The sequence below is a fragment of the Colletotrichum scovillei genome (genome assembly GCF_011075155.1).
Source record: "Colletotrichum scovillei strain TJNH1 chromosome Unknown Contig00012, whole genome shotgun sequence".
Classification (NCBI taxonomy): Eukaryota; Fungi; Ascomycota; class Sordariomycetes; order Glomerellales; family Glomerellaceae; genus Colletotrichum; species Colletotrichum scovillei.
In genome coordinates this window covers 879,352-893,448 of record NW_023336270.1, presented here as the reverse complement: position 1 = coordinate 893,448, position 14,097 = coordinate 879,352, and the positions used below count along the sequence as shown (strand labels likewise).

At 50.5% G+C, this 14,097-nt stretch overlaps 5 protein-coding genes across 5 annotated transcripts; 2 read left to right on the top strand and 3 right to left on the bottom strand.

Moving 5' to 3' along the window:
* Positions 1 to 603: 603 nt before the first annotated feature.
* HER10_EVM0001147 (uncharacterized protein) lies at positions 604 to 1,159 on the top strand (the record flags this gene model as incomplete). The annotated part of the gene is made up of 2 exons (XM_035470903.1): positions 604 to 854; positions 949 to 1,159. 2 exons carry the CDS (start codon positions 604 to 606, stop codon positions 1,157 to 1,159), a joined length of 462 nt encoding a protein of 153 aa, XP_035326044.1.
* Positions 1,160 to 1,547: 388 nt separating this feature from the next.
* Positions 1,548 to 3,630, bottom strand: HER10_EVM0012163 (mitogen activated protein kinase kinase kinase 3; the record flags this gene model as incomplete). The annotated part of the gene is made up of 2 exons (XM_035481564.1): positions 2,596 to 3,630; positions 1,548 to 2,489 (listed from the first exon to the last, which is right to left on the bottom strand). Exons 1-2 carry the CDS (start codon positions 3,448 to 3,450, stop codon positions 1,548 to 1,550), a joined length of 1,797 nt encoding a protein of 598 aa, XP_035326368.1. The 5' UTR covers positions 3,451 to 3,630.
* Positions 3,631 to 4,080: 450 nt separating this feature from the next.
* HER10_EVM0001457 (uncharacterized protein) lies at positions 4,081 to 6,039 on the top strand. The gene has a single exon (XM_035471202.1). It carries the CDS (start codon positions 4,167 to 4,169, stop codon positions 5,904 to 5,906), a length of 1,740 nt encoding a protein of 579 aa, XP_035326053.1. The 5' UTR covers positions 4,081 to 4,166; the 3' UTR covers positions 5,907 to 6,039.
* Positions 6,040 to 6,475: 436 nt separating this feature from the next.
* Positions 6,476 to 7,663, bottom strand: HER10_EVM0000837 (uncharacterized protein; the record flags this gene model as incomplete). The annotated part of the gene is made up of 3 exons (XM_035470604.1): positions 6,476 to 7,044; positions 7,108 to 7,468; positions 7,532 to 7,663. 3 exons carry the CDS (start codon positions 7,661 to 7,663, stop codon positions 6,476 to 6,478), a joined length of 1,062 nt encoding a protein of 353 aa, XP_035326032.1.
* A 623-nt stretch (positions 7,664 to 8,286) lies between these two features.
* On the bottom strand, positions 8,287 to 10,981 carry HER10_EVM0003858 (uncharacterized protein; the record flags this gene model as incomplete). The annotated part of the gene is made up of 3 exons (XM_035473521.1): positions 10,776 to 10,981; positions 10,028 to 10,716; positions 8,287 to 8,376 (listed from the first exon to the last, which is right to left on the bottom strand). Exons 1-3 carry the CDS (start codon positions 10,864 to 10,866, stop codon positions 8,287 to 8,289), a joined length of 870 nt encoding a protein of 289 aa, XP_035326127.1. The 5' UTR covers positions 10,867 to 10,981.
* Positions 10,982 to 14,097: the final 3,116 nt, after the last annotated feature.

The window sequence follows — 14,097 nt, the reverse complement described above, 5'->3', positions numbered from 1 at the left end:
TAATCGCCCGATCAACTAGATGCTTGTTTACCCTGAAGGATGCATCCAGACTACATAATGCTTATTCACCTCACCGTGGGCGCTACTTGTTACCTCATATCGACAGGGTCGCGAAAGCAGGCTCTCAAGGTGTTGTCTTATTGTGCCGAGACTTTCCTAGAAGGATCGCCGACCTTAGGCCATGAGTGGCTCGCAGATTGCAGTCCGTGTTAACCGAGGTGTCATCGGGGGCCAAAAACAATTCAAGTGCTGATGGGCTGGATTCGGGGGGGTTGCCGGCAGCCGGTGGGTTGCTGGAACAAAAGTTCGTCATCCGGATCGGTGTGCTTCCTTTTCGCCTGTTCAGATACATTGAGCGAGTTTCAACAACTCATATCCTATTCGGCCTAGCAGCTACACAATCTATGTGCCTCTGAAGCGGAGGAAGCCAGTCTAGCTAACCTTGAAGGCGTGTACATGTAGTTTAGCGTATCTAGGCTAAAGCATTGAGGATTGGGAAGACATCTATAAAAGCCCTCTACATTCTGCGAAAAGGCTATTCTCTCTCACTTTCGTCAGCAGACTTATTCAATACCAAATTTGATCTAACCTTCACAGCCCAAAATGCGCTTTAGCCTCTTCTTTCTCTCAGCACTGGTGGCTAGCTGCTCCGCCGTGGCGATCCCGGGCGAGCACTCTCATGAGCACGATCTCGCCATGGACATGTCTCCTGTCCCCAGAGGCGTCTTAGACAAGCGCGACTCGTACGACTGCAAGGGAAGCTCAATGTGCTCCTCTCTCAAAGTCGCCGCCTGCGACGATGCGGTGAACAACAAGCTCATCCGTAACAACGACGTCAACTATGGCGCTCCGGGGTAAGTTGTCAATCCATCTCGTCTTTACAGCTTCATACCACCATCCGACCGACCTGCTGGTATACTCTTAGACTAACCATTTTTCGGCGAACAGGAGTGGAAGACCGAACACGGGAGCTTGTTCCAGCGTCTTTGGCGGTTATGGATGTGGTGTCTTTATCCAGGGCAAGTCCACTTGTGCTCGTACCGGCAACCAAATGTGGTATGATTATCAGGATATCCGTGCCAACGGCTGCAGAGTCTGTGGCTCGAAGCACTGGGGCGACGGGTGTCTGACTACCATCAACTACGTTTCTGGGTGCTAGTTGATCAAGTCTTCGCCTTCTAGATCGAGAGCATATGTTATTCAGCTGTCGACTGCTGTGGCGGAATGCAGTGGCTCAACAGCGTGCTAAGTCTGGTATGTCAGAGGGGGCTTTATCTTTTAGTTGTCATCAGAACAGTCGTTACTTGAATCATCGAGATATATGCCTGTGTTGAATCCGTTGATATTTTGTACCCATGTAGTCTGCGCTGCAGATCTAAATGTTGAAAGACAATGCTCCTAATGTACAATGGTGAACTACATTGTGATCGAAATACCCGCAGTGGACTCTTCATCCGCATGGTAACGGGACCGGGTGGTCAAAACGTCATCGACCTGAACGACTTCTCTTCCAGAAATACTCGAGGAGTGCAGGATGTACAGAAATCCTATCGAATAGCAACAGGGTGACGAGGTTTGGCCCGACGCTTGACAACACCTCCACCTTGTTTGCGAATCTTCTGTTGTACCAGTTGCGCATCTCGTCGATCAAGAACAGCCCGGGTGTGTACGATGATTGGAATGTCAACATCTGCTCTACCACCTTGCGGAAGAGCTAGGTTGGGGGGAGCCATATTTTGCGGTTCGTCGATGTCCATGTTACTTGACCACTGGCGTCGAGGTGCCGTCTGAACGCGCGCAGGACGGGGAAGAGGGGTGCCCGGTGGATAGTATGGCTCAATATTCCCCGGGCGCGTCGTCAAGCCTCGGCCTCCGAACAGGCTGTTCAGCATCCACGCAGCCGATGCTCGACGATCCGGTTCGAGCTCAGCCATGGGCGCGAACTGTTTGTGGATCTTGACGGAGTCAAGGAGCAGTTTCTTGGATATCCGGTAGAGCTCATGAACACTAATGCTATGCTTAGAACGGGGTGGGAAGGCTTTCATCTTGCTCCACATTGCGACAAAAGCTGCGTAAAGTGACCAAACGTCCATCTTGTGGCTCTGTTTGTAAGCCGATTCCGAAAGTGCCGAAAGCTCTGGCCAGAGCTCGGGAGCTTGGTACGCGACGGTGCCACACATTGTTTTCGCGAGCTTTTGGTGATTTGCGAGCCCAAAGTCGGCCAACTGGAAGATGTAGCTACCTGGTGTGACGCCGGGATCGTACAGGATGTTTTCTGGTTTCAGGTCACGGTGTACTACTCCAAAGTTGACGAGGTAATCCAGGGCGCAGAGCATTTGCTCCAAAATGTCCCGACAAGCTTGTTCGTATTGTGCTTCTGGCATCTTGAGGCCAACGAAAGTGCTTAACGAGCCAGATCGGTAGGGCATAATCATCTCAGGCTCGAGGGTGTCGGCTTTGTCATAGCCCAGGATTTCGATGATGTTCACCTTTTTGTAAGATCAAGTTAGCGAAGTCCGTCAGGAAGGAGAAGAAGGGATGCAGCCACGCGCGACATTTCCCCCTTCCGCAAAAGTCGACGAAAGACAGACGTACATGATTGAGACTCTGCATGGTTTTGAGCTCTCGGTGGAAAAGGGCCCGAGCCTCGTCTTCCTTGTCTTTGGGGTAATTTCCTAGATGAACCACCTTTATGGCAAGCGGAGCAGAGGTCTCTGCATCAACACTCCGGTACACGGTGCCGAAGGTGCCTCTTCCCACAAATTGACGAAGCGCCTTGTTCTCCCGAAAAAGGGCCTGCTTCGCTGTTCGCGGCCTCGTGATCCTGTGCGAAACCTGCTCTGATCGCTCAAAGCCAGTAGGCAAGTCTCGGGATCCCAAGCCCTTCAACATGGACATTGATTGTCGGAAGCAAGCCCATGCAAGTTCCTTGAGGCGTTCGTTGTTGACATGTGGTGGATCGCGCGAGGAAGCGACTGTCCAGACTAGGTCGAATCGGTACGATGAAATCTGGATGTTGTAGTTTTGCCCGTAAAGCATGACGACCTCTCCGTCAACCGCTTTGTTCATATTATCACTTTCCAAGAGTGTGCCACGTTGAGGTCGGAGTCTAGTATCAACGAGAAGCCCCACAGAGACGGTGGACTCTTGTTTTTTCGATCTGACGACTAGGTGTATGAGCTTGGTTGTGTCTTGGAATTCAAAAGCGATGTGCTCTCTACACATGGGTTCTGAACTTGTATTTCGATTGAGCACCAGATCCCCCTTTCGGCCGAGTCTGGCGATCACGTGTCCCCCTGTGGATACGACATGGAATCCGACCTCCAGGCCGGACTCTTGCACGGCGCTGATTGAGACGAACCGGCGATTCTCAGGCAGATAAAGCGCATCTCTAGCAACGGAGTTTCTAGGAACTAGATGGAAAAGAGTCCTCGCATTGGGGGAAGCCATTCTGGCGGAGTATCTGACTGGTCGTTATTTCTCGAACTGTTTGATCAGGACTGCGTTATTGCCGAGAATGAAATGTTAAGGTTTGCAATGAAGAGATCCTTCGATCTGAGGATGGAATAAAGAAGATGGTATTGGGTTGTAAGACATGCGGAGAGTGCGAAGAATGGCTCTCACACCTTGGCCGTCTTAAGTAGACGGAACTCCAGTCATACTCAATCGGCTTGCCCTTCGGTTGGAATAGCGAAGCATGTCTCTATGCAACAGGCCTTTTTGCTTCTTTTCTTAGAATCCACAACCAACATCGTGCAACAGTAGCACCAACACCGCAGCAGGTGGCCGAGACCGCGGCCGAGCCAGGCGGCTCGCCTTTGAAGTTGGTGATGGCGGCATGGATTGGCTGATGACAAGGATGAAAACGGGGCCAACTAAGCGCGCGGATGGGCCGGCTCTATTTCCGTCGGGTAAGTGTGGGTATGGTACCCGTTCTTGTAACGGTTGGTAAGTGGGCCTTAGGCACTAAAGGTGTGGATCCCAAACGTCTGCTTAGATAATCGAAGCTGAGCTTCTCCAATTCCCCAACCCCAAGCTCAAGCTCTCGCGCGTTCGTCTCAACTACCTATTCACCCACTATGGGCTTTGCCATCCTCTAGCTCGCATCCGCATCCATGCCCGCAATATTCATCACCATATTCTGAAAATCTGCCGTCGTTCAAGTTATGCCGCGTTATTTGGACCAGGTCGCGTTGGGCAGGGCTCTGCAGGAGCGCGCGAACCCTCTCCTTGAGGCAATTGCCGCCAACGATGCTTTGCACACCCATTACCTCACGCGCTTCGAGAGCGATGAGCCTCCCCAGTATGATTCAGACAGCTCATCAGAATATGACGAAGACGACGCAGCCTCAGAAGATCCCAACATCGTCATCGAGCGACCGCTCGACGAAGACGATATCAAGCGGATTGCATTGGCACTGGGTCCTCAAATGAGCCCCGGGCAGCTCTACCTCTCAGAATCAAAGCGAGAGGAGAAAAGGATCATTGAGAATTGCCGCGGCCCAGTCTTTCATAAGCCCAAAGGCATCCGCCGGATAGGAATCGTCGCGCGCCACAACATGAAGAAGCGCTGGGAGAAGCTCGGCATCTGGAATCCCGCTTGGGGTTTCGCTGGACGCAACGTACAGCCTAACGACAATTTCTATGAGTGGCGGTGGAAGTGGGATCAAGACAATGGCGAAAGTTCTGCGTCTCATGACCACAAATGGGAAGAGGGCATCATCAAACGCAAGCTAATTCTACGAAAGAACTTGCGTCGCGGCGACCATGTGCATGTTGATCCGCAGCCTTCGCTGGTACAAGACATCACGGCTCCTCAGGCCGAGTCATATTTTACCTCTAGGCCTTGGTTCATATTTGAGCTTGAGGTCACTGAAGAAAAACAACGACTGAGCCGTGTCTCATTCAAGGACCAGCATAAGTTGTCTCAGACATCAGGCATCGGGCAGGTCATTGAGAGGTGGAGAGACCGTGGGGATTGGAGGGATGAGTACGACGAAGAAGGTGTAACCTCTTGGAGATGGAAGTATGAATCGCCCTCGCCTGAACCCGAAGACTTGACGCCCATACAAAACATGAATGACTTTGATTCACTGGACGCTACGGTCATGGATTTCACACCTTCGGAACTTGACGAACTAGAGACCAACGAACTCCCATGGGAAGAACAGCCAGAGAACTACTGGGTCATTTCAAAGGGTATGGAAGATACGCCTGCATTCCCCGGACAGATGCCGGAAGGTCACAGTCACGATCACCATTCCGATCCTATGTCTATCGCGCGATCAGCTCCCGCTGGTGCTCTTGATTCTAGGAAAGAGGCGCCTGAATCCACAGACGATAGAATCCCGGTCTCTGCAGGTGCATCGGAACAGAAACCACTCGAACTGCAGGAGCGCGCCGTGAGCCATACGCCACAGAAGTCAAGACGTGGCCGTCCCCGTCAGCTGAAGAACGAGACGAGCATCACCCACGACAATGACCAGTCCTCTCCAGCACCTCGGCGTAGTGCTAGGATAGCCGGTACGAAACGCCCAGCTGAATCTACACACACAGAAGCTGCACCAAGCAAGAGACCCAGAGGCCGGAAAGCCTCCGGTGTTGGCCAGCCTACTGTGTCGGAGTCTATACCAACGAAGAAGCTCTCTGCACTGACACGGCAACCGGCCGGGAGAGAAACGAAAGCTGTGCCCAAGCAAGGAAGGGGCCGTCCGAAAAAGGAGGCACCGAATCCTGCTCCGGCGAAGACGATCACCAAAGAACCAACTAGACGGGGACCGGGAAGAGGGCGACCTAGTACGGGGGATTTTGGGCCTAGCCCGTTGCAGGAGAGCCCTCCCAAGAGAGGGCGAGAGCGGCCGAAGAAGGAGACTGCCGCGATCACGCGTTCTTCTGCTTCAAAGTAGAAATGAATGCATGTGAGGGCTTGCGATGAGCGAGCATAAGGTCGGGGCCAAGGATTGTAACAGGACTCAACATGACTCTGGCCATACCTGCTGGCAAGTCCATATGTGGATGGAAATCACACGAGGAGGGCGGAAAGTATTGAGTGTTAGCATTATGAAGGTAGACGCTGAGAACGCAGGTGCTCTCACGTCGTCGTTCATCTCGCGGGCGACGAAACATTACTTGCTCCACACATGAACGCCAGATGGCGACATGGATAGAATTTTCATCTTGAGTCATCGTAATTGTGTTCGTTGATTGAAAGGCCTCGTCGACGGAATCATCGTAGATTGATGTAGCAGTTGCCGCGCCTCAGCTGTGGGGGGATAACATTTACACGGTAAAGCAAGAAATGTTCACAATGGTATCGTGTGAATTCGACAAAGACGAAGCTGTTCGTAATTACTAATACATCAACGTATCCTCCACCTTTTCAGTATGTACTGTTCAACCATGTGTCCTGAAAAGAAAAGTAAAGCATGCCCGATGCCACATCTTCAGGCGACATAACCGGTCAACATCCCCTCAATTATTTCTCTCCTCCCTCCCAGGTGCGCATATCACCCTTCACCTCGCGGAAGATACCACGCCAGTTACCAATCTCGTTCTCCGTACGCTTCCGCCTGCTAAATGCAGTACGCCTAAAGCTCACAAACCAAACCATGAACCAGTACGACGCCGCAGCCATCGACGCAACCGCCGCAACCCACGCCATGGCCACAAACGGCCCACCCGTCTGGATCTGCATGCCAAACGCAGCCATGGACTTGTTGAGCATACTCTTGCCGCCGTAAATGAGCGAGGTCGTGACGATGGCAAAGGACGGGAGGACGAAGGCGCCGAGCATGGAGAAGACGAGGGAGACGAGAACGAGGATGCGCATGAAGCCGACGATGAGAATGGGCAGCGTGGCGAGGAGGACGATGCCGGTGGAAATTGTGCCGATGGCTAGGAGGGCCGTCATCGCTTTTGCGCCGCCGCTGGCGAGGTCGACTACTTGGTCAAGGGTGCCGGCCATGGCGGCCACGAGGGGGACGGAGACATTTGCGGTGCCAACGACGAAGGAGGAGGGGATTGAGTTGGTGATGTTTCGCAGGCCTGCGAGCTTTGCGTTAGCACAAATTCTCCTTGGCATAACTATGGTAGGGACGAGAAACATACCAGCTCCTGTGTTATCGTAGCTCTCGCATTTATCAAAAGTGACTTTGCTATTCGGGTCGTTGTCATCGGCGTAGGTCGTTTCGCACATCTTTGTCAGGTAGAGCCGGTAGTTGTCCTTGACGCCCAACAGCTGCGTCAAGTTTCCCACGAGCTGGCCCTGGATATCCGAAACACCATCACCGACTGCGTTCGTCAGATTTCCAAGCAGACCTCCCAGAACACTTCCGAGGCCCTCCGTGATGCCGGTCGGATCGTTGGGTGCGGGGATGCCCGGGATGATGCTACCGCCTCCATTTCCGCCGTTGGTGTTGTTGGCCGCCTTGATTTGAACAATGTCTTGACCGATTTTCGATGTGTTTAGCTACGACGTCGACTTAGTAAACAGTTTCTTCCCTTGGGCATTTGCGGAACATTCGCGACTTACCGACAACCAGTAGTTGTTGCCTCCATTACTTGTGTTTGTCCCAGCTGCAAGCAGCACAATAGAAAGTGCAACGGCGACAGCCGACGCAATAATGGGGACGATAGCAGATAGCCGGCCTCCGATGCCGAGCATTGTGGTAGTTCGTATGTTGACTTTTCAATTACAGTAGTAGTTAATGGTAAGGTTGTAGCGTTGATCTAGACATGTACACTACTAGGCTTCGCTGCAGGGTGTCAAAGAACTTTTATGATTTCTTAAATCTCCTTTTCCACCTCCTCAGTTCTGACTCGGGCTCTACCTCACCCTTAATATGCTCTCCACGGGCATCGAGAAACTTTTTTCGATCGCGGAACCTGTCAGTACGTCATAAAACGTCCCGATGGACAAGCATCTTTGGGATGAAACGCTGGGATGAATCTTGAAAGCCCCAACGGTGCGATAACCGAAGTCGTCCAAGGCTCGATACCCACAAGCATGATAATCGTTGCACCTGCCAACGGCTCGTGAAGATTCATACGCAGTAGAACCTGTCGCATATCACCTGCGCGCAGGCAAGGTGGTGGCCCAACGGCGCTGAGTTGTCTGGGAGTTTCAGGGTTGTGGCTTGTCGCTCCGCGACGAGGGTCTTACCGCAACGGGCATTCGATGAGAAACTAACGTCATGCCCGCGCCGGGGCGGTCGCATTAACATCTAATGAATCGGTTGGCTCTCGTGCAAAGTTATCGGCAACGTTCTGCTATGCATATCATGTTGCCTAAGCTTGCGACAAGCGGCATAGCATATAACGGTGCGTTTCCCAACGATACCCACGCTTCCTCGCCAGGCGAGGCCGGGATTGGGCTGTCTGCCAAACTCTACAATACTCAAGCCCCCCTTGTCCTCTTGCTCCTCCCGTCGTTCAACGTGGTCGAATCATTTCTCCGACGTTTTCGTACCCGTATCGTAGAACGGAGCCGAAAGGACGTGCAGACCTGCTGGGCAGCATTGGTGTGCTGGTCTAGTGCACATCTTGCAGATCTTGGCCTAGGGTGGTCCTGCATTATCCGCATTACAAAGGTAAACTGCTGCCGTATTTCAACGTCAGTTCTGCAGAAAAAGCATCCATCGTTAAGCTTTTAAAGGATGCACGTCTTTCCGGGAGACCTCCCATTGACAAGTGTGCCCACCTCTCACCTCTTTACGGCAGAAGTTGCCGAACGAATGTCCAAGGATTTTCTGGAAATTTGCATGATGTGAAAGCTGTAGTGAGCTGGGAGAATTTGGGCCGCGAGTTTGCTGGTGTCAGAAATTCTGCCATGATCGTCTGGAATTCTTGACCATCCACCACGAACGACCGAGCGTGTGAAGATGCTACTACCCGATGTGTCGTGATGCCACACTTTTTCGATAATCTTGGTTTTGAACGGCATCCGTAGCCGATTTTCAGATTTATCTTTTGCGGATTTTCTAGTTGGATTTTGGTCGATGTTGTCGCCACTGTATCAAAGTAATTCAAGTTGCACCCGATATCTGTTCGAATGACGATGCTTTCAGTTTCGCCTGAAGACCTAGAGACATTTGTTGAGAGAGTAAAACAAAGGTTTTTTCCAAGTTTGAAGATTCAATCAAGTCAAGAGATTGCCTCACAGGGTTATAGAGACTCTCGCTACGTGTATCTCCGTCTGTATGCGTACAGGCTGGCATGGTCAATTCCCTGATGTGAGAGTTGTTGCCTCACAAATCTAAAGACAGGCTTTTGCAACACATGATACCATAATTCTTGTTTCAAGTGTCCATGGAGACCTTTTTCACAATGAAACACTTCTCATGAATTGATTTGATGACGAAGTTGTAAGGCTGAAGAAGAAGCTCACGCCATTAGTTCGCGACACATCACTGAGTTCTAACCCCCTGTAGTGACTAATGAGCCTCTTGCCGAGGGAAGCTGCGCACCAGCTGCTTGTGATACTGTAGCCAAAAATATGACAGTTTCCCAAAAGAGACAACACGGAAACGGAGTTCCCCACATTATCAACGGTCATTTCTACGCAACGACATGATCTACAGACTATTCCTTGAACCCCTTACATCACATTTCCTTACGCCATGCAAATGTCCCCCTTTCATCGTTCACACCTCGAACAACCTGGTACATCATCGAGATTTCAAGTAGACCATTATCTTACAGAGCCTTGGGATATCCGCGACTGAGAAGTAGCGTAGGTCGTCGATTACTTCATAGACCCGAATACGATGGTTATGACGATGGTATCTGGATTAAAATCCAACTTCGTGCTGGGTTACCCAATGACATTTGTTCCTTCGGAAATGACGCTTCAGGCCTTTAATCAGCCACTCTCGATGAGACTTTCGATGGTGTGAAGAAAGAATCTATACTAGACTGCACAGGTGTACAAGATCTATCGCTGACAGCTGTAACAAAGCAAATCAGAACTACAGGGGCTGGATCTAGGATAGAGTATGTACTCCAGCTAGTACATGTTCCCTTCTAGTACATCGTCCACGCTTAAGTCATCAATATCAGGCACCTCTCTTTCCCGATACTGACAATACCACTCGAGCAACTCCGGGATCGTATCAAAGCTCTTGTCGTCGTCCGGGCCATAAGCCATGTATCGCCAGGCCCACGGCTCGACTTCTCCGTCGGCCCGGGTTTTTCGGCAGTAGACTATGTAAAAGAAACTCTCCACGCCGGCCCCAGATTCCCATCCCACAGCGACGTCCCAACAACCATCAACCGAAAGGTCCTGGGGTCTCTTAACCGTAGCGTCGATCAAAAATTCCGTCTGAGAGCTCGCCCCAGTCCAGAATACGGCCTGGTACGTCCATTTGGTCTCCCCCATCCCGGGTCCGGTCAATGCGCCCACGTACTCTGCAAGAATGCGAAGCTCTGGAGGAGCAGTGATGCTATCACGGACTTCCTCGAGACATTTTGTCTTCAGCGCGCTCTCTAGACGGGAGAAGTACAGCTCTCGGTCATGGCTGTTGGGAATAGACCCTCCACAACCGTCAAGGTCGCAAAGCGGTGCGAGTTCATCAAACTTTGTGAGCATATCTTCTGGACTTGAAATTAGGGTCCGGGCATCATTCCGACTCAGGACGCTGCCAAAACAGTCTACCCTCATGTCTTCGGCTTCATCTCCCCAATCTTCTGGGTCGAGCTCAGCCTGTGTGGCAAGTTGCACTAGATCCTTTGCATCAGTCTTATTCTTCAAACGTTTCCTTGATGTGATTTTCACGCACCGTAGACTTCAAGGGCTCGGCGATTGCGTTCAGCGATGTGTGCACGATACGCATCAACAGCAGCCTTAATATCCTCGCGCGTTGAGTACATGGCCTTAACATGACCAAGATTAGTCGAAATTGATGTACAAGCCAGAGACGTTCCCACTATCAGCAAAAAATACGGCGAGTGCTCATTTACGCTGGTGCAGCTCGCTGGGTGAAAGGTGAGAGATGCCAAGCAAAAATTACCTTGCTTGATGGGGGAAATGCCTCGTATTAAAAGCAAAGCCAACGAATACGTTTACGCGAGCGCGCTATCTCCTTCTTACATATACTGGATATTACATGTACACCTGCAGGATAATGTACCGTAAACAAAATAACCGATATTAGCATTGTTCTGTTGGTCGTGATTGATAGGCGATCTGCAAGGAACCAACACATCCAGCAGGCTTTGTGAAGGCTTCGGACTTTGACACCGAGCAACTCCACTTGAGCCAGGCAGACATAACATTGACTAGTATGGATATGGAAGGTGTTATCGTTCCTGCAATGCGTCTGACAGCTTTGCCGCCCGTGCCGCCAAGAAAGGACGTTCGGCACGAAAGGGGTTTCCAACGGGAACGGGAGTTCAGCGCATGTCTGATTGAAGTTCGAATTCTTCGTGCCGATTTCGGTTTCCGCCAATGAATATCCATAGACGTTTGTTAAGGGTTCCCCCCAGAATTTACTAACTAAAACTGATTCAATGTGGGAGAATACCAGCTGCGGGCTTCGATTATTTACTTTAGTAATGGAGCGGTCTGTAACTTGAGAAAGAGCCGATGCTCAGAATACGACAACAATCTCGCTTAGACCAACGACAGAAAATATCATGACCAATGTGGCGCCGGAGGGACGCGCAATATTGCCCACGTAGTATGCTATAAAATGACCCCAGACGAAAATAGCACACGATGCCAACTTTGACAGATGAGACTGTCTTCTCCCGCTCAGTGACCCTTGCGTGACATTATCCGCTGTTTGTGCCGGCCATCTCCGCTTCTTGAGGAGCAGAACAGCATGCGCAAAAAGAAATGTAGTAACGATTGTCTTCTCAAGCGTGTGGAACAATGGAACAGCGCTCAACTCATTGCGCAGCAGTGCTGGAGGTATGTCTAACGTTTTGCCGTATAATCTTCGGGTTTTCTGTAGAGAAAGCAACCCCATCGCAACATGATAGCCCATTGAGAAAGCGACAATGACTCTCTGGACTCCGGGAATCTGACCACAAACAGCTCGCCAAGACCTGATTGGGGCCTTTGATGTACCTAAAACAATGTCATTCATGAGATCTCAAGATCGTCCCAGCTGAGGGGCACTAACCCTCAATAATGAAGAATGTAGATGCATCTTTTGAAGCTCCACGGGTACAAGTAGCTTCAATGATGCCGTGCAGTTGCAGACTGATCGTGTCATTACTGTGAAGGCCATCCCAATTTGGAAATTGCCGAAAGCTTGACGACAGATAACAGTCTTGGATGGGATTTAGGAGACGGAACCCATTATCAGCGCCAGAGTTGTACTGAATGATCCACGTTGTGTTTGGAGATTTCATCTTCAAGCCACTGTAATACAATACCGTTAGTTCAGTATCCAGTATTGTCCGGACCGAAGACTTACCCGACTCTCAAACGCCGAAATCCATCTTCCGATCGAACGTTCATCTCTTCGTCAATATAAGAGCTTGCGTCGCCCACGACACCCATGTAGTGTTGTGTTACTCGGCTTCGAAGATGAACGATCTCACCGGACCATAAATGGCTACGTATGTAATCCTCCTCTTTCGATTCAAACATATCTGCGGCGATATCTTGCTCAAATGCCCATGGGTGGCGCCTCCCGATGGGGTCGGAAAAGTAGGCCCGATATAGTGTCTCGACACTATATCCAGAGCCTAGTTGTTCCAAGTCATAGAACTCAGCCCAATCTTCTTCTTGATTAAGCTGCCATTCTGCACCAAAGTTTCCCTGCTCTGGTAGCCAAACTTCATCGTCCTGCCACAGAAACCCAGCTCGAGGGAGGTACAAAGACAAAGGAACGTAAGGAATGATAGCATGAGGTGGCAGACTATGATTTCCCCAGTTGGGGATTTTTACGCTGTCACTGATTGGGGAAAGAGCTCGCCTTGCCCTTGGAGACAGAAAGCGCGTATTGTAATTGCCTCCGGCTGAGATCTCTGAGATTGGAGTGAGAATACCAATGACCATTATCCAAATCGCCATCGGCTGGACAATGCTTTGGAATGCTCGACATATGAGAGTCGACATCACAGCCGCCTGCGGTTGCATGTTAAGCAGGGATCTAATCGCAGAGCAGAAGTTGAATACGTACATCCGATTTATGGCATAGCTCTGTTGAGTTGAAAAAACTGAGTGTTTGAAGAAGAAAAATTATTAGGGAAGCTGTTATCAAATCGAAGATATTGCATCCCAAGAGCGATGAAGAAACAAGAAGACAATCGCAGCGTCTTATGATTGATTGAAACGTGGCGGGCTCGGCAGTTGTGTTCAGCTCACTCCACACAGCAATGAAGAGTAAAAGGTCGGCAATGCAGCGCCCAGACCACATAAAGTCCGTCTGCAGTCTTGGTTGAAGTATTGAACAGGCTCCGAGAATGCTTAAACAAATTGCCAGGGACAGACATCGTTCCAAAACGGCGTGTCTCGACTTCTTCTGGTCAAGCCAGAGAGTTGCTATGGCACATAACAACAGTCGGGCAATATTTCCCAGTATTGGGACTGTTGTTTCATTGAGTGTGAGAATCTTGAGTGAAATTAAAGGCAAATTCTCAACAAAGAGTTGTCCTTTGGCAAGGAAACTTCCCAAGACTTTCCCAATATGCTGCAGTTCGGGATTGGTGCCTTCTTGGGAGGATCCGATGATGCCAAACAAGGCGGAAAAAACAAAGAGGTTGATTCTTAGAGACATTATCATAGACAAGTTAGTGTCACTGGCCGAACTGAAGTTGCTGATGTGTTCCGCTTGACCAAAATCGCAAACGGCGCAGGCTACTGTTGAGGTGCCTTTATGAACGGGGCGTGTATCGCCGTGTCTTCGGGCGAATTGTATCGAGAAGCCCGAAATCAGGCTGCCTCTATCGCTGATATTATGGAGTGGTTGATCAATTGAGAGTGGCATGACACACAGCCCCTGTCTATCCCATCGCTGGCGGCTAATACCGTTCCTGGCAGGATTGCCCATGGGCCGTCGATGATAGTTAAGCCCTGCAAGTATTGGTCGTCGCATTAGGGCATTGCTGCCTGCTATGTTCTTTTGACTGCGTTTATCTTAATTAGGA

Excerpts from the sequence above, each read along its gene's own strand:
- HER10_EVM0001457 (XM_035471202.1), top strand. The coding sequence starts at position 4,167 with ATGCCGCGTTATTTGGACCAGGTCGCGTTGGGCAGGGCTCTGCAGGAG.